Source organism: Cygnus olor, chromosome 7 (genome assembly GCF_009769625.2).
Source record: "Cygnus olor isolate bCygOlo1 chromosome 7, bCygOlo1.pri.v2, whole genome shotgun sequence".
Taxonomy (NCBI): Eukaryota; Metazoa; Chordata; class Aves; order Anseriformes; family Anatidae; genus Cygnus; species Cygnus olor.
In genome coordinates this window covers 9,163,945-9,190,886 of record NC_049175.1, presented here as the reverse complement: position 1 = coordinate 9,190,886, position 26,942 = coordinate 9,163,945, and the positions used below count along the sequence as shown (strand labels likewise).

Sequence of the window (26,942 nt, the reverse complement as noted above, 5' to 3'; positions counted from 1 at the left end):
GGGTAAGTGCACAAGACTGGTTAAACAGGCATACAAAACAAAGCTTCATCAGATGGTTTCCTTATCCATCATGCACTTCACATCCAAGGTAAAGAAATTTCTGTTTTGTTTAAAAACCTGGCTGATTTGTAACAGGGTAAGATATGAACTAACCGTTACCTACTATTTCTGTTTTATGACAAAATGCAGAGTTTAATTGCCATTATTAAAGGCAAACAGGAGGACATCAAACTGCCTGAGCCCAGTGGAACTTCTGTGCCCACAAACAGCAATAAGGAAGCCAACTGAGACATAACTGGGTAGGTACACTTCCAAAGTTTGCCTTTCAGTTTTGGTCTAAGACATTCTTATGGGCTTGAGATATACCCATATGAGACTGTACCAATCTGTCACACTGGCAGTCATTAACAAAAACTTACTAATTTTATTATGATAAATAGCATCATGGCAGTTCCTTTACTTGCATATTAAATTCACATCTCCCAGTCCTGGTTTTGCAAGACAAGTTTGATTAACTGCTACGGCGAGTTTCACGGTTATGTATTTGACCGCACAATGAAAAGATTGAAGTGTGGAGGATTTTTATTTATACATAAAGTTTTTATTATTTATGGACATTGGTAGGATGAGGACTAAATTTCAGAATTGCTGCAAACCCAAAGAGGTAAGCAACAGAAAAAAAAAATCAAAAGCTTACCACGACATCAAATTCTAAACTTAAAATTATTTCCTCCACATTTTTACACTTTACCAACAACAGTTAAACTTAAAAAAAAAAATTAAAAAAATAGTATTCAGACTTTAAAAGTGATTATATGATAACATGTACAGGTAAGGCAAGATATAATGTTAATATAGTGCATAAGTATCTAAATTATGAATATTTCTAAAATGCAGAAGCTTGCTTAGGAAGACACATTACCTTCACAGCACTAGTGTTATTTTGTGACCCTCTGACAATGACTGTAGCACCATACATTCGAGACCGTTGTTTAAAGGAAACTGAAATATTGTATGTCTGAGATATATGCTGAATTGTGGGAGAATTAGGATCTGGGATTGGTTGCAGAATTCCAGCAATAGGCAATTCAAACATGAGTACCAATGGAAGCAGCTCCTAGAACATTAAAAAGAAAATATCGAAAACCTAAGTCATATTCAGTGAAATTACCACAACTTACTTACTGAATCATAATGTATCAGTCAGTGATAATTAAATTGATACAATATACACTCTACCCAGCGTCCATTTGTAAAAACTTTATCTTGAGTTCAGAAAAGGCACTGCTTTTCCAAGGAAACAAGTTTTGTTTTTTTTTTTCTCATGTTGTTTGCTTTGGGTGGAGTTTTTCTGTGTGTTTGATCCAAAATAATAGTCTTTTGCAATTATGCAGCAGTCATAAAGTCAGGTTCATTGCCCGTATTTATCCATATGGGCCTACAGACATCAATATTTGTAAACATTCATAGAGAAGCTTTTTTCACTGACATGGATTAATTAGAGCTCTAAAGTCAGCTACAAAGCTGCATACCATTGGCTTCTTTCATGACTGTCAAGACCAAAGTTGTATAAGTGGCACACTTGAGTATAATTGTGAAAAAAAACAATTTAATAGACTCAGTATCCATGCCACAATACACATACAATCAAAACTAGAAAGTGAAGACAAAAGTGCTGTGAGTGGAGAAAGGAATCAAAATCCACCAAGTTACTTACATGAAAACTGTTAAAATTAAAAAGGTTGCAGTTGCCTTTCTTAACTCAGATTCACACAGGATGGCTGAGCTCCTACAGACCATCTCTAGAGTGTAAATCAAGATGCAATTTTAAACACAATATGGGATACTTTACTTCTTGCTTATACTGTAGACTCTGTGTTCAAGGTCCACCTAGGGCTAGTTAAAGATTTTGCCAGAATGTGAATCAGTTTTTATAATACCCTTTGCATATTACTTATACAAATCCTCACATTTGTTCTCACATTTCTGCTGTCAGAGAATAGAGCTAGACAACCTTAGGGTTCTCAAACCTCTACTGCAATATTTTCCTTTAAGGTGTTTTCACAGGAACGTTATACTGAAATAGGCTATTACCCGAATTCTAACTCTTGCGGACTCCACTCCAGCTGGCTGTCCTGCAATAGACACCTGGAAAAGTAAGGATATAGAAAATATTGCATCACATTTTCAAGTGAGGCATTTGAAAATATATTCAAATACCTATGTTTTCTTTAAGTAACAACATATCACATCTGGTGACATCCTAAGTGTTGTCTGAACAGTAGCTGAAAATTTAATTCTGTGAAAAAGAAGACACCTATCTATAAATATTGTAGCATCTTAGGTTACATAAGCTTAAGCAACTAGAAGAAATTTTTCAAATGATCAACACAGCTATTTGGATCAAGTAATAGAATTACTATTGTATGCACATGCTCAGTACCGAACAAAATAGTGTTTTCTTGAATCTTTTGAAACCACTGTGTTTTGCTGAGCAGCCACTGGGATGCACAAGAGGGATTCTAAATACCAGGATGAAAGATTTGAAGGTTAACTTTTCCCTAACATTAGCTTCACAAAAGATGACCAAATGAGGTACAATGACTTATTCTAATAACGTTAAACTATTACAATAGAACATTAGTTTTTGCTAGCTATCCACCTACTTTAGCGTTCAAAAAAAGTTGCATCATGAGCCAAAAGCACCAAGAAATTAAACATTGTGCTAAATAAGTCAAGATTTGAAGAGGAAAAAATTTACAAAGGCTTTACTTTTCCTACTGTTTCTCTAGTAGGATGCTCACACTAAGTTGTTCATTTCTGTACTCTCAAAATAATTTCAGTTTAAAAAAATAAAATGATTCATGAATCATCACAAATTGTTCCCATCCATTGATCAAGTTTTGTTCATTTAGGAAGTCCCATGCTTTCTAAAAAGTGTAAATGTAAATCTTACTTTCCTGAACATGAATTCACCACTCCTCTCCCCTCAAAATAAAAACAAATCAGTAAAAGAAGTTTAGAAAAGACGTTTCATATTCTCAGCAACTACATTCTAATTAAGTTTAAATATATATATATATATATTTATTAGTTAATATACACCAGTTTTTATAAAAATAAAAGCTATATATATATACACATATATATACACACGCACACACACACACTTACTTGGTTGCTTTTTTCCGCTTGATTATTCCTATTTGAGTCTGGAAAATGGATATGGCATCCTGTTTCCTCCATCACCTTTTTAATATTATTGCCACCTTTACCTATCACATGAGAATGTTCTGTATGCGAAACATCCATCTTCAAGGTTACCCGATTGCTCTGGAAATCAAGCACCCATGATTAGATTTATTAAGAGTAGAACCTGAGTATTTTATAATAACGTAGCTTCAAGAATGACATGGAAAATTGCATTTCCAAGCATTTTTGTAGTGGCTTAGCTTCTACTCAAGTAAGATGTTTTTAATATTGATCAGAGTCAGAAGCTAGGTCATTAACATTTTCTTTCCAATATAGAAATTAAGGTACATCTTCAAAAATAGCGTCTAAAGCTTTTAAAACATGTCCCAGATTTTATGAACAGTGACTTCAATGTCCTTTTGCAATCTACTCCAATTTGTTTGAATCCCATGGTGTTTCAATTGCAGTCACACGCCTCACTGATCTGAAAGGATCGTATGATGACAAGTTTGGAAAATCACAAAGCCAAAGGACCTAAAAATAACTTTTCTTCCCCCTTGAGAAAACACACCAAATTTTTCTGGTGCATCAATTTTTGAAATGTACAAATAGCGTCTACAGCTATTCTTAATAACATTGCCTGTTAACAATAGACTTAAGAGTTACTCAAAAAAACCCACACCTATCACTGGTGAGCTCCTTTTGGCAATCTGTTTTGAGTACCAAAGAGCTGGCATAGAACTATGCAGAAACTGCATACACTGTCCTGAAAAACTTGCCATTACATGAAATAAAAATTTGATATAAGACTCTTGGCCAAATACTAGAAATCTCAAATTCTGGTCTGGACTTTTTAAAGTAGACGATCACTGTAATATTTAACACAGAACTATGTAAATGCTCCTAAAATTAAATTTCAAGCACAACTAGCATTTTAAAGTCTATTAATGAAATTATTTTGTTTTTAAACATGTCTAGTCATTTATATCAGAAGTAGACAATATTGCCAATGACTAGAAAGAGAGATCAAAAAAATCCTCCTTTTGAGAAGGAGCATTTGTCTTCAGGAACGTTATGGAGAAGTTTGGGGATTAAAAGGGTTGTTTAGCTTGCTTCTGCTTTCTACAATGGAATACGGACCATATGAACTCACATCATTTTGAACCTGAGTACCTGCCAGTTTCCAGGAGTCTCTAGAATGAGTAGTTCTCAGAGTTATCTGTATTCTCTATTTTTAATTTTCCTCCCCTGGGTAATCCAGCCTGGGTGTGTGTCACTCAGCCACTACTGCTGCTTGCTCACTCCCACTGCAGTAGTGCAGGGACCATGCAAGTTCTCCCAAGACACAGCACCATCTTCACATCTTCCCCAGACACAGAGGTATGCCTTCTGCCTCTTGACCAGGTCCTAGACATTTGGCTTTTCTTAGGCCCAAGTGCAAAGGCATCTGCCTTCTAGGTCTTTTTCTACATCAACTTCACCACAGATTTAGGGGTTAAGATCTCAAATTCTAAATAATTTTTTTTTCCTTACTTTTGTGTCCAGGACAGACATGATTTTCTCTTTAGCTTCTTTAACATTTTCCTTTTTTCCAGAGACTTTAATATGTGGATCTACAAAAGAAATAGATACTTGTAAGAAAAAAAAAAAGAAAAAAAGAAAATCTGTCAAACTTCCCTCACTGTTTCAATAATAGCATTCTGAAAACAAAGCCTTTTCAAATCTTCCAGAACTATTTGCACCCATTAACTATAATTAATTGGTAAACAGTACCATCAACATTTGGGATTCAGCTAAAAAACAAACATTCTTCAATCCATTCATCCCCAGTTAGGATTACCAAATGAGTTTATTAAGTACACTAACCAACTTTAAATAAATAAAACTGAAATGTCAAGTCCAAGTCTCAGTATTAAAAATATTATCCGCAATGCAGTTAAGTAGCTAAGCCACCATGTCTTCTCAAAAAGTAGTAAACAGAGGGCAAGCAAAGAGCATTTTGACAGCCTCACTTAAGCTTCTAATGGAGACAACATCTAAGAGGGGGGAAAAAACAAAAACCCCAACAACCCTCAAGCATCACTGCATTATTTAATTCATTTCTGGAAATATCCTCTGCAGTCTTAACTGGCAATAAAAAAGGTGCTCTGCCAGAAGCTTTCTAATTGAGTTTATTAAATCAAATTTAAACAGTACTATTAAATAATAAATCAAATCTCTGAAGTGTCCTGTATATTAAGATTTGCTATTAAGCTAAATATCCAAGAGTAACACCAGCTGATAGGAGTTTTAGCCCTGTGAGACGTAAAATTGTGGTTCCACAACACCAATCAGTCTGCATTATATCTTTCAGACCGTTGTCTTTAAAAAGTAGAACGTGTAGCGCTAACACGTAGACTTCCACTTAAGTCAAGTATCAATCACTCAAAGTGTGAAAAATCACACATTAGCTGGTGCAGCAGCACCATCTGGTGTCCAGAAGCATGAAGTACCACAACGTAAAATTACTATCAAAACATCAGACATCAGCCCCCACCCAAATCTTGCAGTCTCAAACACAGATACAATTCTGCAGGTGGTATCTGGTCTGTTTCTCTTGCCCTAATTCTGGAATAAATTTTCTTTTTCTCCTGTGATGGGATCAACTGTTTTCCTGAAAAAAGTAAGCAAAAAACCAAAATTCTCTTCTAGCTAATGAATGATTAATTAATTCATTATGCTAAACAGCTCACATAAAAGTAAATATATCTAACTTGTATGTATTTTCAATGGCAGGAGAAAACAGCATAATACAACATACCTGCCTTTCCCATCATCTCAGCAACTGAACTAATTTCACTACTAAAGAAATGCTAAATAATACAACTTTAAATTGTAAACCTGTTGTATTCAATTGAGAACTGAGTATGTTTAAACTATGCCTGGATACTCTTCTGTTCCAACAATAAAAAAATAGTCTTTTACCACTGGGAAGTTTTGAACGCATTCAGCTGGAGATGCAGAAACACTGAAGGAACAGCACATTCACTGCCAATTCTCACGAAAGTCAGAAAAGTGCAGTATTTTCAGTTCTGAGAAGCAGGTATATTTATTATTAGAAATAGAAAAACTGCAGTCGCTAAAACATGGTATGTGCACAGAATCTAACAGAAGCTCTGAAAATCTGCTGCTTCAGCCTTTTCAAAATGCAGTGAAGTAAAAAAAAATAGTCTTAAAGGCAATTTTTCTTTTCTGTTTTAAGTTGACAGTAAGCCATGTGGTTCTAATGTGTTTAAGCTGTGAATTATATTTGAAGTGGATGTTGCAGGCAGAAATTCCCAGAAGCAGATTCTAGCACATGATGTATGCTCCAAATGCTCGTTAGAGGCAACCAGGAAAAACACAAAACCAAAGGAAGAACACTTCAGGCTGATTTGCAAATATTTGTAAGCCTTGCATTTTAATAGACATTTGTTTGTTGTTTTTTTTTTTTTTTTTTTAAAATGCAAGATTTCGATTGAGATGTCATATCAAAACTGTATTTCCTATTTGGGTCACAAGTATGACAAATATCTGGAATCACATCTGGCATCCCATAGCTCTTAGTACCAAAGAACAGTATTACTAGTCTGTAATGCTGTTTGTTCATCCATGGGTGAAAATACATTTCAGGATGTTTTTTTTTTTTTTTTTTTTTTAAACATATCAGACTCCCCTTTTTTGTTAATACTGCCAGCTTCAGAAAAAAATAATCCTGTACTGCTGCACTTAATCTTTCTTTGTTCTTTATAGTGGGGAAAAACAGCTCAATTCTTCATTTTAAAAACAAAAAACCCACTGATGCCAGTGACAATTCCAAAATATGCTAAGTCTTTCAAAATTGGTCTTAAATACTCTCTCCTTACTTGACAACTTCTCAATGACACAGTGGTTGGTAATGGATATGAAGCAACTTCTTTTTAAGTTACCAAAATTCCTCCTTCGAGGCTTGCTCAGTCTTTCCTTCAAGGAAATACAGTTTTGATATGACATCTCAATCGAAATCTTGCATTAAAAACAAACAAACAAACAAAAAACCCCTAACTTTCAACAAACACATTTTTGAATTGGCTTTGCAGGAGTTGAGAGTGCACTGAAATGATGCACGGCCTCCAGGCAAACCGACAGATACCCATGTGATACCAAACTGGCACACAGAAACAGATCGCTAATTCAGGAATTGCTTAAAAGTTCAGAGGGGCAATTAGGTTCGATTAGCATCATTTTCTGTATATTACAGATATTTAAATTTCTTAAATATACCTCTCCAGGGAATCACTTAAATTGTTTACTTTGCAGTTCCTCTACAAAACATGGAAACGTGGAAAACTGTCTGCTCTAATGATTCATCAGTTTCAGCCTCCCAAATGTGTACCTGGTTTCTGTCATGTTTTTCACTTATATTCTGTGTTTCTTCTTCTACCTTTTTTTCCACTGAGATTAAAGAACAGTATTTTCTTCCAGGGAAGGTACCTACATGCAATCAAGTCACTCTATCATTACAATCATTTTTTGAGTCAAAGCCTAAATACTCTCTTGTCAAACCATTACAAACAAGCTAGAGAAGGTTTTTTTTTCCTTTTTTTTTCCCCTGGCTAAATGGTACACTTTCAAACTAAAAGACTTTCTATTTCTGTTTTTAAACACTATAGCAGGTTTACCAGAGTGTAATCAAAAGGCAGGTTTCTCCCCGGCTTCCTGCAAGCCCAAGTACACAGTACAGACCAGGCTGCATTTGACCTTAAATACCTGCCAACAGAAAATCTGTCACTAATGGAATCAGCATTTACCTGCAATTTCAGCTTTTTGGTTAATCCAGACTATTTGCTGCAAAAGCCTGAAACTGCATAGTATCCATGAATTGTTTTCACTGAGCAGAATAAAATGCCTAGTAGAATAAAATAGCATGCTATGTTTTTTTATGCATCAATACAGGGGAGTAATTAAAACATTGACTTGGGCTTCTTAAATATTTCCTGAAGCTGTTGCCATCAATACAGACCCAAATACCTTAAAAATCTTTGTTCCAAACAGTTTCTACTTTTTAGCTCCATAAACTTAGTGTTGGTCAGTAACCGCATATGGCAAGTGACACCCCTTTGCTATTGTATTTACATAAGCTGAGGCTGAACACAAAACTTTTCCATGCCACCTATTTTCTAACGTGCAACTATTTATTTCATGCATTTATGGTTACATTTTAAAGTTCATTAAAAAATTACTATCTTACCTTTACTGAGACAAAAAAAATTGTTGGATAAAGCTATACACTTAACTTTTGAAATACCTGCAGGGTACAAACATTGCAATGCATTCTCATCAGACAAAGCCCAAAATAAAACAATTAGTACTGTTTGAAGTGTGAAGACGATTGTCAGGCAAAAAAAGTAGAGCAGGTATAACATATCTATAATACAGTCAGGACAGATGAGCATAAAAATCACCCTCCTGCCAGTATCTAGACTTAGCTGATTCACTACAGCAGGTGCACGTGGTCTTAGCCTGCCAGAGACCACTTCTTCATGAGGAGCAGGTTGACTGCTTCCAACGGAGCTGGCTCTGGTGACACTGGGACATAACAAGGCCATTTTTGTCCAGATGACAACTGGATCCAATCATTAAGATGCCATGGCCTATTCTATCTTGAGGCTTCAGGATAACACTGGTTTTGTACACCTACCTCCCCCTCCCGAAACACTTTTGAACATATCAAATCTTAATCCCATATTTATCAACTCTCTTGACTGGAATTATGCTTTAAATATATGTATCATTACAGCAAAGAACAGATGCTTACTATGAAAATATGAAAAAAGGAATGAGGCGCTGAATCTTTACGAACTATTTGCCACATAGCACAAAGGCTTCAGAAGCAATCTGCATGCTGAAAACATGCAAAGCTCTAATACTTAAATACACTATGTACTATCACAACTGGAAAAGATTTTGACTTATAAAAAACCCTTTAATGTCTTGCAAAATGTGAAGAATTGCTCTATGGTAATTTATCTTGTAATGTATTTTGACATACAGTATCTTTCCTAAGAATGGAAAAGGCATTTTATTTTAACAGATTTGTTTCCTTCAAGATTGGGGGAATGTTTATATAAAATAGAAAGCTGAAGTTGCACAACAGAAAATGCTGGAAGTTTTTCTCAACAGTCTTCATTTTGCCAGACTCCTGCCTTGAAGTGGCCTTTTATTGCTCCTCTCCTCAAATTCCTCACTCCACACTTTGGCAGAGTTTCCAGCTCCTCTGTCCACAGCTACACCAGCAAGCCTCCAGCTTTTTTGCTACTATTGTGTGCAGCATTTCTGTAAACAAAGTAAAATTCCTCCAAGCCAAAACATGTTTGTGCCAGTGCAAGCGCATCTACAGTAACTTCTGCCAGGCAAGAAGTATTTCAAATAATTAGACATTTAACTTGCAGGCCTCTACTGTAAATCAGACATTACGTTTAACGGGCAAGCTCTTCAGACCACAACTATGCATCTAGCTTGTTTACAGGATGAACAGACTTAAGTTACAGAAACTCCACTATTCTAAAATTAGCTAGGCAACTGGGCAACAGGAGGGCAGATGACAGTCATTCACAGTAGCAGCTGATTAGGATCTGAAGAGCCCATATGTATTACTGAATCTGAGCCATTTGAAGAAAAAATGCAGACATAAGAGACCTGGCATTTTTAAGAAGTTATGAAAGTAGCAGCCCAGAACGTACTAGCAAAAATTCAAACTATATGAAGGGAAAAAAAGAGAAAGTCAAATGAACATATGAAAGTTGGTGTGTTCTCAAAAGAAAGAGCACCTTATTTACACTACAACAACAAGATGAAACAGGTCTATAAACCACGGAATTAATCAAAAAAAGTCAAGTAGAACTTACTATTAATACAGAAAAAAGGATACTTACATTGAAAAATATTTATTTAATGCTTTTAAATAAATTAGGAAATACTGTGTATACAGTTGTTAGAGTGGATGTTTACTGACTGAACAAGATGGATTGATGTCAATAGCTAAAATTGACTTGAAACAGGCTCAATCTATTCCCATGGAGAGAAGCATTAAGGCAAAAAGCATGCAGCAAATGCTCGTGATTAAGGGCATATGCAAATGAATTCAATGGAGTGAGAAAGGAAATTTGTCATTTGGGCACTTCTTGCTGTTGGCTGATCAGTTTAGAAGATTTTTCACACTTCCAGTGCATTCACTTACCTCCTGGTATCTAAACCACAGAAGAAATAAAGCTCACTGAGGGAGAATGCAGGGGTCCTTGCCTAGTGCAGACTTCCCTGTACCCTCAGATGTATCACTTAATGCCACGAGGTTGGGCTTCTTCTGGTTTAGTTTGTTTTTCCCCCCCTGTAGTTTAAGTCAGACTGCAGCATTGTCATATCTGAAAGATTTCAGCTGGCTAACTTGGGCATCATCAAAAGCCCAGCCAAAGCACCACAAAACTCAACATGGGCTGCAAGCAATTAACAGTGTCTTTAGAGCAGACATATCCTGAGGCTCTGGGCATTCCAGGGGATCTATTTGTTGTGGAGGAACAGCTGATTATGAAATGTCCTTGTGAAGAGCTAGAACCAATGCCTATATGAATGCATGCATTTGAAAAGCTTTTTCTTCTCAGATCTTTTTGACTCTTAACTTTCCCTCTTCCTAGCATTTAACTCCAAACCTTCTTTAGAATTTCTGTTCTACTTGGAGTATGACAAGGAAAGTGAACAGAAACCGAGTATTTGTGGCACTGCCGCTGCCACAGCTTTAGCATTTCAGTTATGGTTGTTTAATCACCTGAAGAGCATTAGATATCAGAGCATTACTTGTCAGTCCTGCACTATAACAACTGTATGATGGTGAAGTCTACTATCCCCTCCTTACTTCTCTCCAGCATTTATAAAAATACATAGATACACATATACACATGGGTGGGTCCACCTGACTGCAGATTCTTGAAGCAGGGACTGGGTAAAGCAACCCTGACACAACACCCCCTCGCCCCCCTCCAAACAAAGAATTGAAGAAACACTGTGCAACTTCTGGTAGAGGTGAGAACATCTTGTTTACCAGATTTCATAATATTCATTATATATGGTAGTTTAAAAGAGAACTTTAAAAACTCTAGCAGGCTACTTCAAATAAAAGCTGTTTGATGCAACATTACAAATAAAAAGAAAAAACAAAATCAGGTGCACTTCTGCATGAAATCATAGCTGAATCCTACATTCAGATCTCCTAGCAGCCTTGAAATGTCACCCCAGAAAACCAGGAATTAAAGTTCAGAAAGCCTAGAATTAAGTGACAATCAGCCAGAAATATCAGATAAGCTTAAAAAAGATTACCTGTACAATTTATTATGTTTGGAGAAAACCTATTGATGACTGGATTCGGATCCAGTGACAGAGGAAATGAAGTTGAAAAGACTTCTCTTAAAGCACAAGCAAAGAGGCAAGACAAGGGAGAGGTAACAGAACATATGACAAATTAAACAGAAAAGTGACTGGATTTGAAGGGAGAAGGGGAAGGCCAAGGTGGAGAAGAAGACCTGAAAAGAAGAAATGAGAATGAATTAATTGTAGTCACCTGGAGAGTTCCATTTCAGACACACAATTTTCATCTCCGAGCACTTTTCTTACCATTAAATTCCTTATTTTACTTTTTCTAAACATCATTTTTAGGGACATTTTGTAAATGCATTCAGCCCAGGCCATCAATACTGCTACTTCTTGGACAGTTAGCTGTTCTTCAGCCTTTCCCCTAAAAAGCCAGCCCAAGCAAGGCAGTCTCTCAGCAGGACACAAGTCTGTTATGCCTTATTTTTTCAGCATGGAACCAATGAATTCATGGCTCATTACTTAAATGTCTGTTGTCATTGTATCTCAAAGCACAAATGCAGACCCACAATGCTTGGGAAAGAAAATAATAAAGGGAGGAAAAAAATTAGGAATTTAAGTCATCTCTTAAACTTAATACTATGAAAGACACCACCATTATATTTTCACTGCACATATGGTCAAATTCAAGGTAACAATTCTGATGTATAAGCCTGGAAATCATTTTAGATTTTATACACACATACTTGCAAAAAACAGTAATCCTGGCCATGCTTTGCCAAATAAAAGGGGAAAAACATTGTAACACCTGACTTGTCAGCCTAAATGCTAGCCTCAGACTCAACCTGCTTTGCAAATTCTCCCACATCCAAATCCAACTACATTTACTTTGCATCTTTATGCCTGCTGGTTAATACTGCTCCTTTTAATGCCTTATGGCTCTAGCTGACTGCATTCCACTATGCGATTTGTGTCTTACACAACCGTTGGGATACAGCATTAGCATTAATTTTGTGGTTGGAACAGGAGGATGCAGCCAGCCTTCCAGCAAAGAATACTGCACTGGTTACACCTGCGTGAACAGGACAAACAGAACTCTCCTTTGAAAATCCACATAAAATAAAAGTGTATCAGAAAGATGGAATGAGCTGGTTCTTGACACTGCATGGGGCACTTAGTGACTAAAGCCAGAGATAGTTAAAGGTACCATTTTTGGTTACTATTACAAATACTCTATCACTTCTGTTAGTATGATATTTCCACAGTGCAAAAAGCACAAGCCTCCCTTTCCTGGATTAAGTTATTTACAAGTTCTTTTCATCTGTGTTTCTGAAGAACATGGTAAGGATCTTCCCACCCTCCCCTTAATGAGGGCAATGCCAAGTCCAACACAAAAAAACATTTAAACAATTTTCTTGAGAGCTAAGTAGCAGCAGCTACAAGAAGTACATGGAAAGGATTCATATTTCAAGTTGCAGCAAGGCACAGTCAGGTCATGCATTACGAGCGTGTTGGCCTTTCAAAGAGTACCCTAACCTCCAACCCCAACCCAAACACAGATAAACGCATGACGCGGAGCACTCCACCAGCTGCCCAGTAGCAATCTGAAGTACAGTGACAAGATGCAGCATCCCACAGAGGAGCAGGGCACTCCAGTGGGGTCAGCAAACAGCCTCTGTGAGTGCAGAGATGTGTCCTGATGAGCTAATGCTGGAGACAGTATTTAAGTAAATTTTATTATAGGGGAGAAAAGTGACTGTGTTTTTAAAAAATGTCAGCGGTTTATTGCTCATAAACCCTAGTGTGTGTTGTATCAATATCACCCGCCTACACTGCATTGGTGCACAGAGCATGCACAATGCAGAATAGCAGCAGCACGGTGCAGGGGGGTTCTTACATCCCTGACAACCCAAAGCTCCAGTCTAACAGTCCGCTGTCTAATACTGACTTGATGTTTTAGTAGATTCATAAAAACAAACTCAAGTTCAAACAGAACATGTTTGGTGCCCAAATTTCATCTACTCACCTATCAGATACAGATTACATTGCTTACAATCTATCTATATGCTAAGGAAGAAAAACCTCCTTAATCCTTTTACAAAATTGTAAGGTGGCAATCATTTTATTTCCAATGCACAAAGTTAAGTTATTGCTACATATTACATTTTTAAATATTGAGTTTGAAATTTGAAATGTAATATCAATATGTATTTTAAAATTATGGTAATGTTATAGTGTATAAAATTTGACTCAAAAATAGTAATGACTTTTTAAAATATGTATTTTAAAATCACTGGGTGCTTTTATTTTAAAGCCAACGTGATAATATGGAGACGTTTTTCCATTAATTACTGCTATGCAGGCTCTAATCTCCACAAAGAAAAAAAAGATTAGATTAGACAGAAGGAAGGTGGAAACACTGCTTCCCCTAAAGCCACCTATGATGGGTCTCATCAGGAAAGAAAAGTAATTTAGTGGCAATTATTTCTGACTTTTGAAAGCTTCAGGATGCTTTTATACAGAGAATTTTTAACATAAATACAAAATTACACACTCTCATCTCATAATTATCTGCCATTTCTTTGTTTTTAGCACAGTAATATTTGTGTGGCACTGTAACAGTGGAAAATCTTGCATTAGAAGGTAGTTCTTATTTATAGATACTAAATTTTCTGCAGAATGACAGGCAGGGTACCCCTGATATGGGAAGTGAACCTTCATATCCTGAAGACCAATGACCTCCCTGAAATTTCTTCTGTTTAACAAGGAGTTCATAGCAAGTAAACAACACACTGCTTATGCTGTTTCTCTGAGGGTAATTTTTCCAGGCTTTGCTTAAAAAAAATTACCTGAAGCAGACATCAAGTCTTAGCTTTTAAATCAGCCAACCAGACCTGAGCTGTTCCAATGAACTTGCTCTGCATCTCTTCTGTCCATCTGTCTCCAGCATTAGCCCAATTACAAAACTCACCTCTGATAAATTTATCTCCTATTGAGCACCCATGCAATGTCAAATTCAGCAAAATCACTCTTATCTCTGCGTGCCCCAAATCTGAGTTCAACTAGAACGATGGGGCCACAGAGAAGACCAGTCAGACTCTGGTTTACAAGTACACACAGTATAGAGCACATTGCCAGATACCTGCTAAGGGCAAGAAAGTCCTAAAAAAAAATAAAGCCAAGAACAACACATAAGCTAATGCCAATTTCAGCTGAAAGATTGTGACAATTTTGTATCCCCGAGTAATTTAATTACAATAATATGAGTTTGTATTACCACATTCCAGGGCTTGAAATTTTAGTTTTACTACAGTTACTGCCAAGCGCTCTTACTGGACATTGAGGCCCTTGATAATTCCCTTCATAACACAACTGTGCTCGTATTTTGGCTCTGCCTTATCTGCCCAAGTATAAGCAAGTTGCTGTTCTGCACCAGAACACACAGCAAGCCCTGAGCAAAAACAGAAAAGCCTAAAACTTTGTTCCTACTCTTCTTACAGAAATGACCACAGTTCAAATAACTTTTCTGTAGATTTACTTAAAGTTCTTGGGCTTCTTTTTTCAAAAAAAAAGGAACCAAACATTCCCACCTGCTGCCTTGCTCACTGCTTAGAGATTGCTTTCGTAGATCATTCATAAATGTGACCAGAAAGTACTGTATGTTTCTCTTAGCCAATGCTAGTTCATTTCACATTTTTGTGTAGAAGCAGTACTAGATAGAGGACAAGCAGTGAGCATGGAAACCCAACAATTTCACCACAAACAAGATAAAAGACTCCAGCAAATGTGATTTTCTTTAAAAGGTTTCTCAGTTGTCACCTACACTGCACACAAAGGGGGGAGCATTAATTGATCTGTCTGCTTTCTGAAGTGGCAGCAAGCTGGAGGCTCGCATAAATAGCTCCAGTAAATGAACTATGTGCTGCCAGCTGCTGGCTCAAGGGATGCTGTGGATTTGTGAGTGTCAAACTGCTCTGATCGAAGAGAACTGACATGAACTCCCGTGGCCATGTTCCGCATGGCCTGGGACAGTCTCTTCTGTTCATTTATTTATTGCAAAACAGGGAGGAGTCATTTATGCCTGGGTCAGCTCCTCCAGAAACAAAAGAAATAAACGAACTTGTGATCTAAACATAACTGCTCTTTAATTTTTAAAGTACACAATTACAGGGTTTGAGGATTTTTCTTCAAAATATGAGAAACAGTTTGCACTAACAGTTTCTCATTTATGGAGAAAGTTAACAAAAAGCAGATGCAGCTCATAACACAGAGCCTGCAATACACGCTGTAATTAATCTGGCATTCCAAACAATAAACACAGTGTCAGCAAGAGACTTGCTTTAAATCTTTAAGTCAATTATGTACTGATAGCCTTAGCAACACATTCAGGAAAATATTTACCCATTTACAAAGCTGTGTTAAGAGGAGCCATAGTTAAACTGCTGTTCATCAGGTAGCCTGTCGGTTAATTTAGGAAGCTTGGCAGGCAATGAGTATGTAAGGTGAGTACTTGGAGAGCTATTGAGGGAAAGGATCTTAGTAGTTTCAATGTACTCACAAGCCAAACATCATAAAGACAGAAAAGAGCAGAACTTATCCAGCTTCTTCTCTCAGCCTGATGACAGCAATCGCTCATGGAAGAGGGAGTGGATATTTTGTGTGCATGCATGCATGTTTCAGATGACAAAATAGACAGATATTGTCACTCCTGGCAAATTCTGAATAGAAAATAGTGAACTATAAGAAATTTGGGCCTTCAGGTAGAGAACAGGTGGTGGTAGCAGCTGTTTCATCTGAGATCTTGAGAAACTCAGTCTTTTTTCTCCACATTCTGCATTCCCCATTTAAAGTAAAAACCTTCCAGCATTAGTTTTCCACTAATTGTTTGTCTACAGCAGGAAAAAAAAAATTAAAACCCCTTTCTAGCATCCCCTACAAATCTGTCCAGTCAATTCAAGCTAGGAAAACACAGAGCAACAGCTGTGGACAAACAACATAAAACAGCTGAAAATCGTCCCTACAGTTTAGCTGTCTAAATATTTGTGGGAGAAGACAAGTTTTCCATTCAATGCAGAAAAGTCAAAGTTAAAATTCTAGCTTTCAAGTATAGTCAAATTCAAAGAGTAAACATTGAGAATTCAACCAATAATGAAGTTATGCCATATTCAAGAAGCTGCTTTCAAATTGTTTTACTCTAACAAAATTCAGCCAAAATTGTTTTTGTTTACTGCTACCACCAGGCATAGGAGTCAAAGTCATCTGCAAGCAAAGGACTTACAAGTCAAAGATGCCAAAGATGCTGCTTGAGAGAAGCTCAAAACTACGACCTAGCACCAGCATGTTGCCTTGGTTGGGTTGCAATTCCTGAATGCCAATGCTGAGCACAAGATAATGTCAATATTTTAATTAGTTACATTCTTATGTACCTTGCTGTTCAGGTAGACTTCTACCCTCCCGCTAAAAAAATAAAATAAAATGAAGAAGGTCAGAAAGCAATGAGAATGAGCTCAATACAATAGCAGGAAGAGAAGATTTGAAACTTCAAAACCTTTTCAAAATGAAACTTCTCAGTGACAAAACACAAAATTCTGCATCTCCCAGAAGTCCCAGTTAATTCATTCAGCTCTGCAGTCCCACCTTCCTTAGGTGAGGCACAGATCTCCAAACTTGTGCTCTGCACCTGACCTTTTTCTGCACCTCCAAAGGCCACAAAAGGCCAGGGGAAGCACTGCTGAACTGCTGCATATAACGGCCTTGTTTGGACAAACACAACAAATTTGGGTACCCTGACACCCACAGCCAGGACAGCAGAACATTCTCTGCTCGTTTATAAGCATTGAGGCACTGTTAATGGCAGCACGCTAGTTGTGACACTGAGGTAGCAACCATACGTTACTGGGGATGCAAAATAAAATGTGAAGGAAACTAATAAATGCCAAAATATCATGGAGAATCCCCACCTGCAAGGAACGCTCTCTCCAGCCCCAGCTCAGTGCTCACTCCTTTTCCCTACCAGCAGATGAGAGCAGAGCAGCAGAGGACACCACTTTCAGATACACATTTAGGAACCTAAATTTAAGTACTCAAACAACTTACCAAGCATTCATTTTGAGCTGACTGTGATTCAAGTTGAACTAAAATTGCAGAAGAGGAAGGAGCAAAAATTATGCCAAAAAAAGTCTGTTAGCTTTTCCTCTGTAAAATCCAAGAGAAATCTCTTCTACGACAGAAATGTTTGCTTCTAATCCTGTACTAAGCAGATGCTGATAACAAATGACCTCTCCTATTCCTACATAACATTATTACTTTTTAAAATATACGCAAGAATATTTCTTAAACTCTTCCTACTTCTTATGTTCAAAGTATGTACCCTGCTTTTGAATGTCAATATTATTCTGTTGTCTTCATGCCATTTGCACATCTTGATAAATGCATCCTATTCCATCAATTAATGGTCACTGAAAACACTGACCAGTACAGTGCAGCATGTCAGAAAATTTAGCAGAAGGCAAGGTGCTACGTATCAATCACTTTAAGGATAGGAAGCCACCTGATCTCCCTGGGTTTTAGGCAAATTTCTTAGAAGCAGAGAAGAGAATAACATACACTGCACCTAAACATTTTTGATTTTTTTTTTTTGTCCTAGGAAGTGTACACATTTTGAAAGTTTGGATTTCCTTGAAGTGACCAAATGTGTATTTATATGCATGTCGTTCATGTTTATAGTCCTCCAAGCGCCTGTACCCACAGACAGAAAAGTTAACGCTAACAACACTCAAATTTTCACTCCAATTATAATAGAAAAGGGGGAAAGAAATATACACATGCATGTATTTTGCACATGTAGAGTTTAGTACAATTCAAAAAATTTATTGCTAAAAAACTCTGTGAACAGTTTGGCACAGCAATATTTTAAGCAAGTTCCACATGACAGCTTGCATTTTCTCGAAGCTCAATATTCTCTCAGCTTATTTTATTGGCTATTATTCTCCTCCAGTGTTACAAAACCAAGCAGTTTACATTATTTGACATTGCACTGGACACAAATCTAATAAACTGGATGACAGTTGCACTCAAATTGAATCCTTTTTATTGCTGTCTTATTTCGCTTGCACACATTCCAATTCTGTTTTGCGATCTTTAGCAGAAAGCACCAATATCCTCAACTCCCTCAGACTAGAAACATGCTTTGTGTTCCCCATATTTTAAATCATACATGTTTTGATGTAAGTCAAGACATCTGTTAAATCTTTAACAAACTGAAATTGTAGTCAGCTAGCTACATCTTCACCAAAGCTGCATAAAGATACTAGATAGGAGAAAAGCAACATGCTAGATATCTAATCAGCAGTTTAAGATAGTACTGAAAGTCTGCACCAATACAGTGCTGTTTACCAGCTTTTCTCCATGATACTTTGCTCATAGAAACTTCAGAGTTGAACCTGACCTCATTTCCAAGATGAGGATGTGTACTGGAAGTCCATGTCGGGCACCTATGGACACTGGGTTGTAACCCTCCCCTCCACTTAGAACGCCCATTTTTCACCCCTTCCTTCCCTTCATCTTCCTCTTTCCACCTCCCACCTGTTTTCCTGTTCTCTATATGCCACTTGCATAATTTACTCTATTATTCTGCTCTCTCAAAAGCCTTATTTCTTTAAGACTCCCACTCTGCCCTCATGTTTCCTGCAACTCATTTGCTGACCCACACCTCCATCTCTCCGACTCTCTCTTCAGTGCCTCCATCAGCCTCCCATTTCCTTTCCGTGTCTCTCCCTTCTCATTCCACTTCATCCCCAGCTTTTTCCACTCCCACAGCTTTACTCCCATTACCAAGATATCATTTACCTTTTCCCTTCCCGTGAGTTAATGTCGGGAGTACACGTAGCCAACATCCCTCAGTACCTAGACATGGTCAATCAGTGTTGGCAGGCTGTAGGGGTCTCCCTGGGTGAACCACACCAATTCAGCAGCTGCAGTTGCAGCCACACAGCCAGAATTGCAGTCTACCAGAGCACATGACAAACACTTGCCAAAACAATTATTTCTTAACTGCTAAAAATCTGGAAAAACAGTATTTATCCCAATAACACTATTTATGCCCTGGATTTTGCTCTCTTTGGATTTGAGTTGTTTTACAGGAAATGTTAGTCTTTCTCAAAAACCAAGAAATCAAATGACTCGCACAGTTTATACAAAGTTAAGTTTGTTCAGATCAAAAGCTTAGAAGTCAGAAAGCCATTCCATGCTGTCCTTATTTTTCAGATATTCCCTCCTATTGCTTATTCCAGAAAGATCATATGATTCAAATTAGTTTCCAGAGGAAGTCATTAAAGAGAGTTTCTATCAATGACGGTTCTGTGTGTTTGCACTTGGTCTTTGGCACAGCCCTAGGCTATATTTAGAATCTAAAATGTGAAGAATGTATGAAACCAAAGCAATTTGAAAAAAAATGAATTTATAATAAAATAAGATCTGCAGAAAATGGATGATACTCATTTAGATTTTGGTTCTAGAGAGTCTATAGGGGTTACACAAGTTTCAAGAGGGGAACTGGGCCACCAGCCCTACCCGCAACTCCCACAGGCAGCAGGAAAGCCTGAACATCAACTGAGGCACTGGCTCTCTATGAGGAAGATTGCTCTCAGGATGGCAACTACACATAGACAGTAATACAGAACTGGAAAGACTAAAAACATGGGGAATTTTTTCAGGCACAAACTATTGTATATTAAACATTATTCCTTCAGAGTATATAAATGTAGTGCTCTGACTCCACAGTAAAACTGGCATGGAGATATATATATTATATAATTTTTTTTTTTTTTTTTTTTTAAGATTAAGGGTCTGACACATTCAACTTGATTTCTGCTGTGTGCAGTATTTTCTCCATGCTCTTGAAAGCTGTTTTCAGGTCCTATCCCTTTCCACTCAAGCCATTTTTGATCCAAATCAAAATATAACAATTTGCATCTTGTTTGCTAACCTAACACATCATTGCCATTCACTGACCAAAGCCTAATGCATAAGCAATCTTTTTAAATTAGCATCTTTAACTAGGCTTACAATAAATTTCATATTAGTGTCAAACATCTGCATAAAATAACATTAGATTTGGATCCAGAACGTCTCAACTTTGGAATCTTCTGAACCCTTACGATTTAAACACATGGAAGCAGGAGTGAGTTACAGCTAGAAGTGAAACAACACTTGCTTTCTCAAAGCTTTCCCAACCAAATCCAAGATAAAGTATGTGCTCAAACACAAAACAAAAACATACTGTGAGCTTCAAATGATGTTTCACACCTTCAGAGTTAATTTTCTCTTACAGGAAAAATCCTAAAAACTGTGGATAATCCCTTCACAAAAGAAAGAAATGTACTAATGAGTGGTAATAGTTAAAAAAGCAGACAGCATACAGCTACAGCATTACAACTAATTGATGACTGCAGCATCTCCCAGAGACACATTCTGAAGCCCTAATTGTATATACATGTATTTATACATGATTGATAGGAATTACCTGACCATCACTCTGTATTATGACAATTATCAAGAAGATGAAGACTATTAAAATATTTTTGCAATCGTATTTCTTTTGGTTGTGCTTATTTGATTTATATCAGAGCAAAATCAAATCAGAAACTAATTTTAAGCACTTCAGATGATCTGAGTTACAAGCTAGCAGATGCCACATTGACCAAATTAACTTTTATCTACATGGAAATGCCAAATAGCATTAGTTTTGCTACAGAACAGTCAAGCACAAATTTAAAAAAAATTCATTTCTCAGATTACATACCACATCTGATTGAAACAATTTTATCAAATAATTGCAGGTACAAGAAGTGATCATTTTTTCACCTCAAGAAGTCTTGTTTGCAAGAAACATTACAGGGCATCCTTCACCTCCTAACATGATGGCCTGCAGTATGTAGAAACATACCGTTGTGGAATTCATTTGCTTCTCATACGTACTATTTAAAAATAAAGTTACGAGTTTTAAAAATTTTATATATTTTTTTTAATAGCTACTTACAGATAAAGTTATCAACTGGACAACTCCATATCAGAACAAACCTTTTATATGTTTTTAGTGAGGTCAAGAAAAGCTGCACAGGAATTTTGCGGCATGCATAGTCCACAGCGGAGCTGGCATAGGCCAAGCCTGTAGTCATGGGGACCAGCAAGGAAAAGGCATTTAAATGCCAAGATTTTTCAGAAAACCTCTGCTGAACTGGTATGAAGTCATGCCTACATTTTATACCTTGGGAACCAGAACTAAACAGCTTTAAAGACCAATCTGTGACAAAAGGGCAGAGGCATCAATAAAGCAGCAGCCTTGACCTCCCTCTCCAGCAGGAGGATTTGGCACAGGGTGCACCAGGCTGGTAGGCTGAGCTGCCTGGCAGGTAGCTGTGGAGACATAGAGGCACAGTCAGGCATGCAAGAAAGCAAGAGATGAGACCACAACTGTGCTGTTTGGCAGCTGTGAAAACAGCTCTGTCTCCCTCATTTTGTTTCCGGCTGAAGTGGTTCCTGTTCTTCCCTTGGAAGAGCACTTCCAAGTACTTGAAGAAAATGCAACCCAGCACAGCTTTATCGTTCTCTGCAACTTCAGGAATAGGGTCATTCTGGGGGTATGGCAATCAAAAAACATCGTGCCCATTACTACCATAGGAAGTTGCCTCTAATTGATGCACTAGGACCCTGTTACCACTTACAGATGGGGAAAAACATGGAGCAGCTTCAAAAGGTTCTCTTCTAACAACTCTGTTGACCCACTTGCAAGCAGCTGGAGGACTCCCTGCCCAAGACAACAGGCACCCACCGCACGGAGCCATGCAGCCTGATGGGCAAACCTCATCCACAGCCATCCTCGTGTGGGCAGCACCGATGTGCCTGCGGGCAGGGCCCAGGCTGGGGTACGTTATGGGATCTCTGCAGACCTTGTACAACATGCAGTAGGGCATTTGCCATTTGAACCCATGCTCATGTTCATCTACACTGGAATCAATGCTGAGACAACAGAAGATTACACCTTGAGCATGAACTGATCCAGAAGTTACCTTTGTTTTTAAGCACTTCAGCATCTAAGCACCTCACAGAGGTTTGGCTGCTTTCTGTTCGTGCAAGATCTGCATCACTTGACATCTATAGTCAGATATGATAGAGCACATCCTCAAAAGCTCAATAACACCACTGCAGGTCAACAAGGGTCTGACTAAAATAAATTAGCATAAAACAAAGCTCTGAACTAATTACGTGGCTATTCATAACATAGAATTTAAGGCAGGAAAATGAGTTGATTGCATCCCATGTTCTCCTTCTTGCACTGTCCATTTGTTTTGCTTTGCCTTATTCTGAGAACAGCAGAAACTACAATTATTTTAACCAGAAGCACCACGCAGTGAGATCGAAGTAGGTCAGGAACAAAAGCTGACCAAAACTATGAAAAATTACTGTTATTTTTGCTGCATTAACCAGTCTGAAGTATTTGGCAGTCCTGTGATGCAGTATCACACCTTCTCTGGTAGGGATGGCTAAGCATATAAGATTCAAATGTGAAATAAAATTCAAAGAATGCATTACTACACTTACAGAAACAAACTGTGAACTGCTTTTATAGTAAGTTAGTTTTTGAACTTAAAAATAAACTTCACAATCTGATAAATCGGCTACATAGCTGGATACTGGCAAGCATATAAGCAATTCCAGCCCATTAAGCTTTGTTTCCCCATTATTCACCATGTCGTTTTTATGGAGTTTCAGAGATTATGGAGGGTTACAAGTGAAAAGAATTTTAGAATGGAATGAAATTATCGAAATTTCGTGACAAATTTTTAAGTGCTTATGCACTTAAAGACCATTAACACAGTTTACATGGGCAAACTCTCTAGGAAAGTAGCAGGATTCATTTTTATCTTCAAAGAATTAAGATGGTATCAAGTATAATTAGGAAATCTAGCCTTTGCCAGAACGTGTTTTTATGCAACTTGAACCATCTCTGAAATATATAATCAAATTTCTACTGAAAAGAAGTATGCCGTGATGTTGTAGCTCAGGTTCATACACAGCTGTAAATTCCCCTTTCCCTCCTCTCATCCTGAGATTTGAATCTCCATTTGCCAAGTAGAACATACATGACAAAGAAAAACTTATTTGAAACATACATATTTTCAGATTGAGGCCATAAACCGTCTAAATCTATGTAAAGTAGTCTGCGAACACTCTGAAACTCACCGCCCATATTCAATGAAGAGAGATGCTTATTATCCTCTCTTTACACACACACACTTTTATTAACTTTCCAGACTAGATTCATATTCTCCATGAAGAACTGGGTAACTCACTACATGCTGGACAAACAGCTAAGAGGCTCATGCACAGCAAGGCTGGCTTGACATCATCTACTCTTGAGAGTAGCAAAGTAAGTTAGAGATTTTTCCAGTTGTTTTGTGAAATAACAGTTTTCTATACTTAGAACAATAACAAACAAAATGAAGGAATTCATCCTCACCATTCATTTCTAGGAATGCTTTTAGAAGTGTTCTTATGACATTGTACGGAATGTAACAGCTATTGATAGGAAAGCACAGGTACATATTCTAATTTTGGTTAAAAAGTAAAGCAGATCATAGTACATATGTGCTATGAAAAAGAAAGAGGATCTAACCTCTCTTTAGTCCAGAGTAACGAAGTCATTTAAGGAAAATACAGATGAAAAAGCCACGTTATGGTTATAAATAACATTAAGTAGGAATAACATGCACAAATAAAGCCTGAGAATAGGCAAACACTCTAGACTTTAAGAATAAAGCAATCCTAACAGGCATAGCATGCTCTCTGCCTATAGATTTGCACACACACATATAGCACAGCATTATATATTTAAACTGCAAGGTCAGTGGTGTAGCTGCCAAACTGCAGGAAACAGCCTACAGTTTCCAACATTAGCAGTTAAACAACACAGAAGTAAATAGCCTAAACTGTTAGGTAATTTTTAGTTACTTTTATTCTTGTTAGACTAAATTCAGACTTGACCAAATTCTTCGGGGAAATTTCAGATTATAGAACTGCGCTTTGCAGACATGCCAGCCCCTGAAGCACACCAAGCCACCCAGTATTTAAAAAAGATGGGCATTCTACTTAGTAGGATACACTAGAACCCTTTAGTATTCCAGCATTCTCAGTGATCACTGGAAGTAGGAAAATCTATTTGTTTATCTAATGCTTGCATTTATTATCAAGTAACATCAACACAAGGAACTCCTGCTGTAGGGGTCCCAGACCACTTCTTTATACCACAAACTTTTCACAGTACTCACAGTTTCTCACCTGCTGCCTTATTAGTCTCAGTACTAAATATTATTTGAGGACTATGTCCGTGACACTTCTGTCTGCTACCGGATCTCAGTACAGAATGGTGGGTTATATAGTTCGTAAAGGAAGGATATAATTAGTCAGTCCAGTAAGTGGCTCTTCTCCTGTGCACCAACAGCGAGCTTACGTACCTGCAGCCTAAACTAGGCATTCAAACATCATTTTCAGTGACACAGAAGGTCCCCTCCTCCTCCTCAAGTTTTTGTCACCAAACAAGAGCAATCTCTTTTCACAGGACATCGCTGTGGTCACCACAGAGGTCCCATGCAGTGGCAGAATTAGGTATGGCCAGTGTAGGAGGGAAGGCAATGCTGCATGGCCACCACAGGCCACGTGCAAAAAGGAGCATTAAGAGGGAGCATCACAGTCATCTATAGTAGAGATGTGACAGATAACACGCAACTTCCAAACTTCCTGCCTAACCTGCACTCCTTTTTCTTCCAAGCAGATCAGACCCATGCTTGTAAGAGAGCACCATCTACAAGCAGGGAACTTGCTACCTGAGAATGAACAGCAGCAGCTGCTTGCCTAACCGCATTTGTGGGATCCTGGGCAGGACTCGGTCTTTGATTCCTTTTTCCATCCACAGGAGTATGACTTTTGCACACACTGGAAGAGGTTATGGTGCTGTTTAAGACTCACAAAACTCTTGCAGGATGGTGCTGTATGGGGGTTATCAACTCTCCCACTTTCACTTCACCCTAAAATACTGGGTTTGAACATGACCATTCAACACATTTCATCTGCATTCATAACTACACTGGAAAAAAACAATGCTGAGGTGTTCTACATTTTTATGCCATGTGTTTCACTGAAATTTCCATTTGGAAACAGCAGTCTTTCCTTTGTGTGAATTTGCGATTCAGCTCAGTCCCAATATCGAAAGCTGAAATGGTCAGGGATGCGTTTGTGTATTAAGAAATGAGGTAATCTCTCCATGGAACATGCTTAAATTATGAAGTGCCTGCACGTGTGACACTAAAAACTGGCAAGTAAAATGCTGAACTGCTGATATGCAAGCCAATCCTCCATGTTTAGTTGTGTTTTTTTTTTTTTATCATCATCATCATAGGTTTAGGGACTCATAATTATCCCTGTTCTGTAAGCTCAGTGTAATTTGCATTTCCCTTTACCATCTCTTTTAATCTCTCCAAATTTTCCCTGCTCTAACTCTCAATTTATTCCTGCCTAGTGCCACTAAGTTTCCATGAGCTGAAGTGATTTCTTAGGCTGACTGTTGGCCCAGCATTACTGCAGGCCTGCCCATGTTCTCAGCACATGCATGTCCCCCTAACTTCTTTATAGCTGTTGAAAATAAAGGCACACACCTATACAGAGAGGAACAACATCAAAAGGAGGAATGAAAAAAGATGAACACACATGAAATCTCAACTCTTGCATACGCATTCCCTAAAGTTCCAAAGAGCACCTAAAAGTGCCCAACACACGCTGCCGAATAATGTGGTCTTCACCTGCTCCCACTGCTTTCATCCATTCCACCTTAAAAGTTCACCCAATCACACAGCAAAGCAGACCGAGGATACAGTTTGGGTTACAACAGCTAGCAAGTGCACAGAAAAAACTATCCAACAGCAAAAATTCTCCACGGTTAGTATTAAGCCAACCTGGTCTCCTGTGTGACAATATAAACAGCAGTGGCAGCATAGCATAAAGGGCTAACAGTAGAGCAGGATGAAGAACAGGGCATGACAGTATTTGGAAAGGGAGAGGGCAAAAGTTTTAGCTCTAACTAAATATGCCCTGCTGTGAACTTTCATACTACTGAATAAATCTTTTAAAGACAAGCATTCCTAGGCAACATTAACCATACCAGAGAAAAAAAAAGACACGTTGACAGCAAGAGGGAAGATAGAAAAATTCCTGTTTGTCTGTTTGACCATTAATTCACGGAGCTTTGGAAGATCTGAAGCCTCCAGAACATCAGTTGCTGGTACGCCCTGAACACCTCCTCTTGCACCCCCCATGTAAAAGCAGAGGCACACAGCTTA

The 26,942-nt window shown here is 37.8% G+C and overlaps 1 protein-coding gene and 1 long non-coding RNA gene across 5 annotated transcripts in view; one reads left to right on the top strand and one right to left on the bottom strand.

Annotated features, from left to right (window-relative positions):
• Window positions 1-26,942, bottom strand: part of BICC1 (BicC family RNA binding protein 1) — a 118,467-nt gene that overhangs the window by 22,124 nt on the left and 69,401 nt on the right. For all 4 annotated transcript variants that reach the window (XM_040563651.1, XM_040563649.1, XM_040563652.1 and 1 more), the window contains exons 4-7: window positions 4,726-4,805; window positions 3,175-3,333; window positions 2,095-2,148; window positions 923-1,117 (exon numbers count right to left, since the gene is read on the bottom strand). In XM_040563651.1, the coding sequence (XP_040419585.1) occupies window positions 923-1,117; window positions 2,095-2,148; window positions 3,175-3,333; window positions 4,726-4,805 (488 nt within the window). The remainder of the gene's footprint in view (window positions 1-922; window positions 1,118-2,094; window positions 2,149-3,174; window positions 3,334-4,725; window positions 4,806-26,942) is intronic.
• Window positions 2-21,802, top strand: LOC121073080. The gene is made up of 3 exons (XR_005821504.1): window positions 2-88; window positions 190-299; window positions 21,390-21,802. It is a non-coding gene; the product is annotated as an uncharacterized LOC121073080 (long non-coding RNA).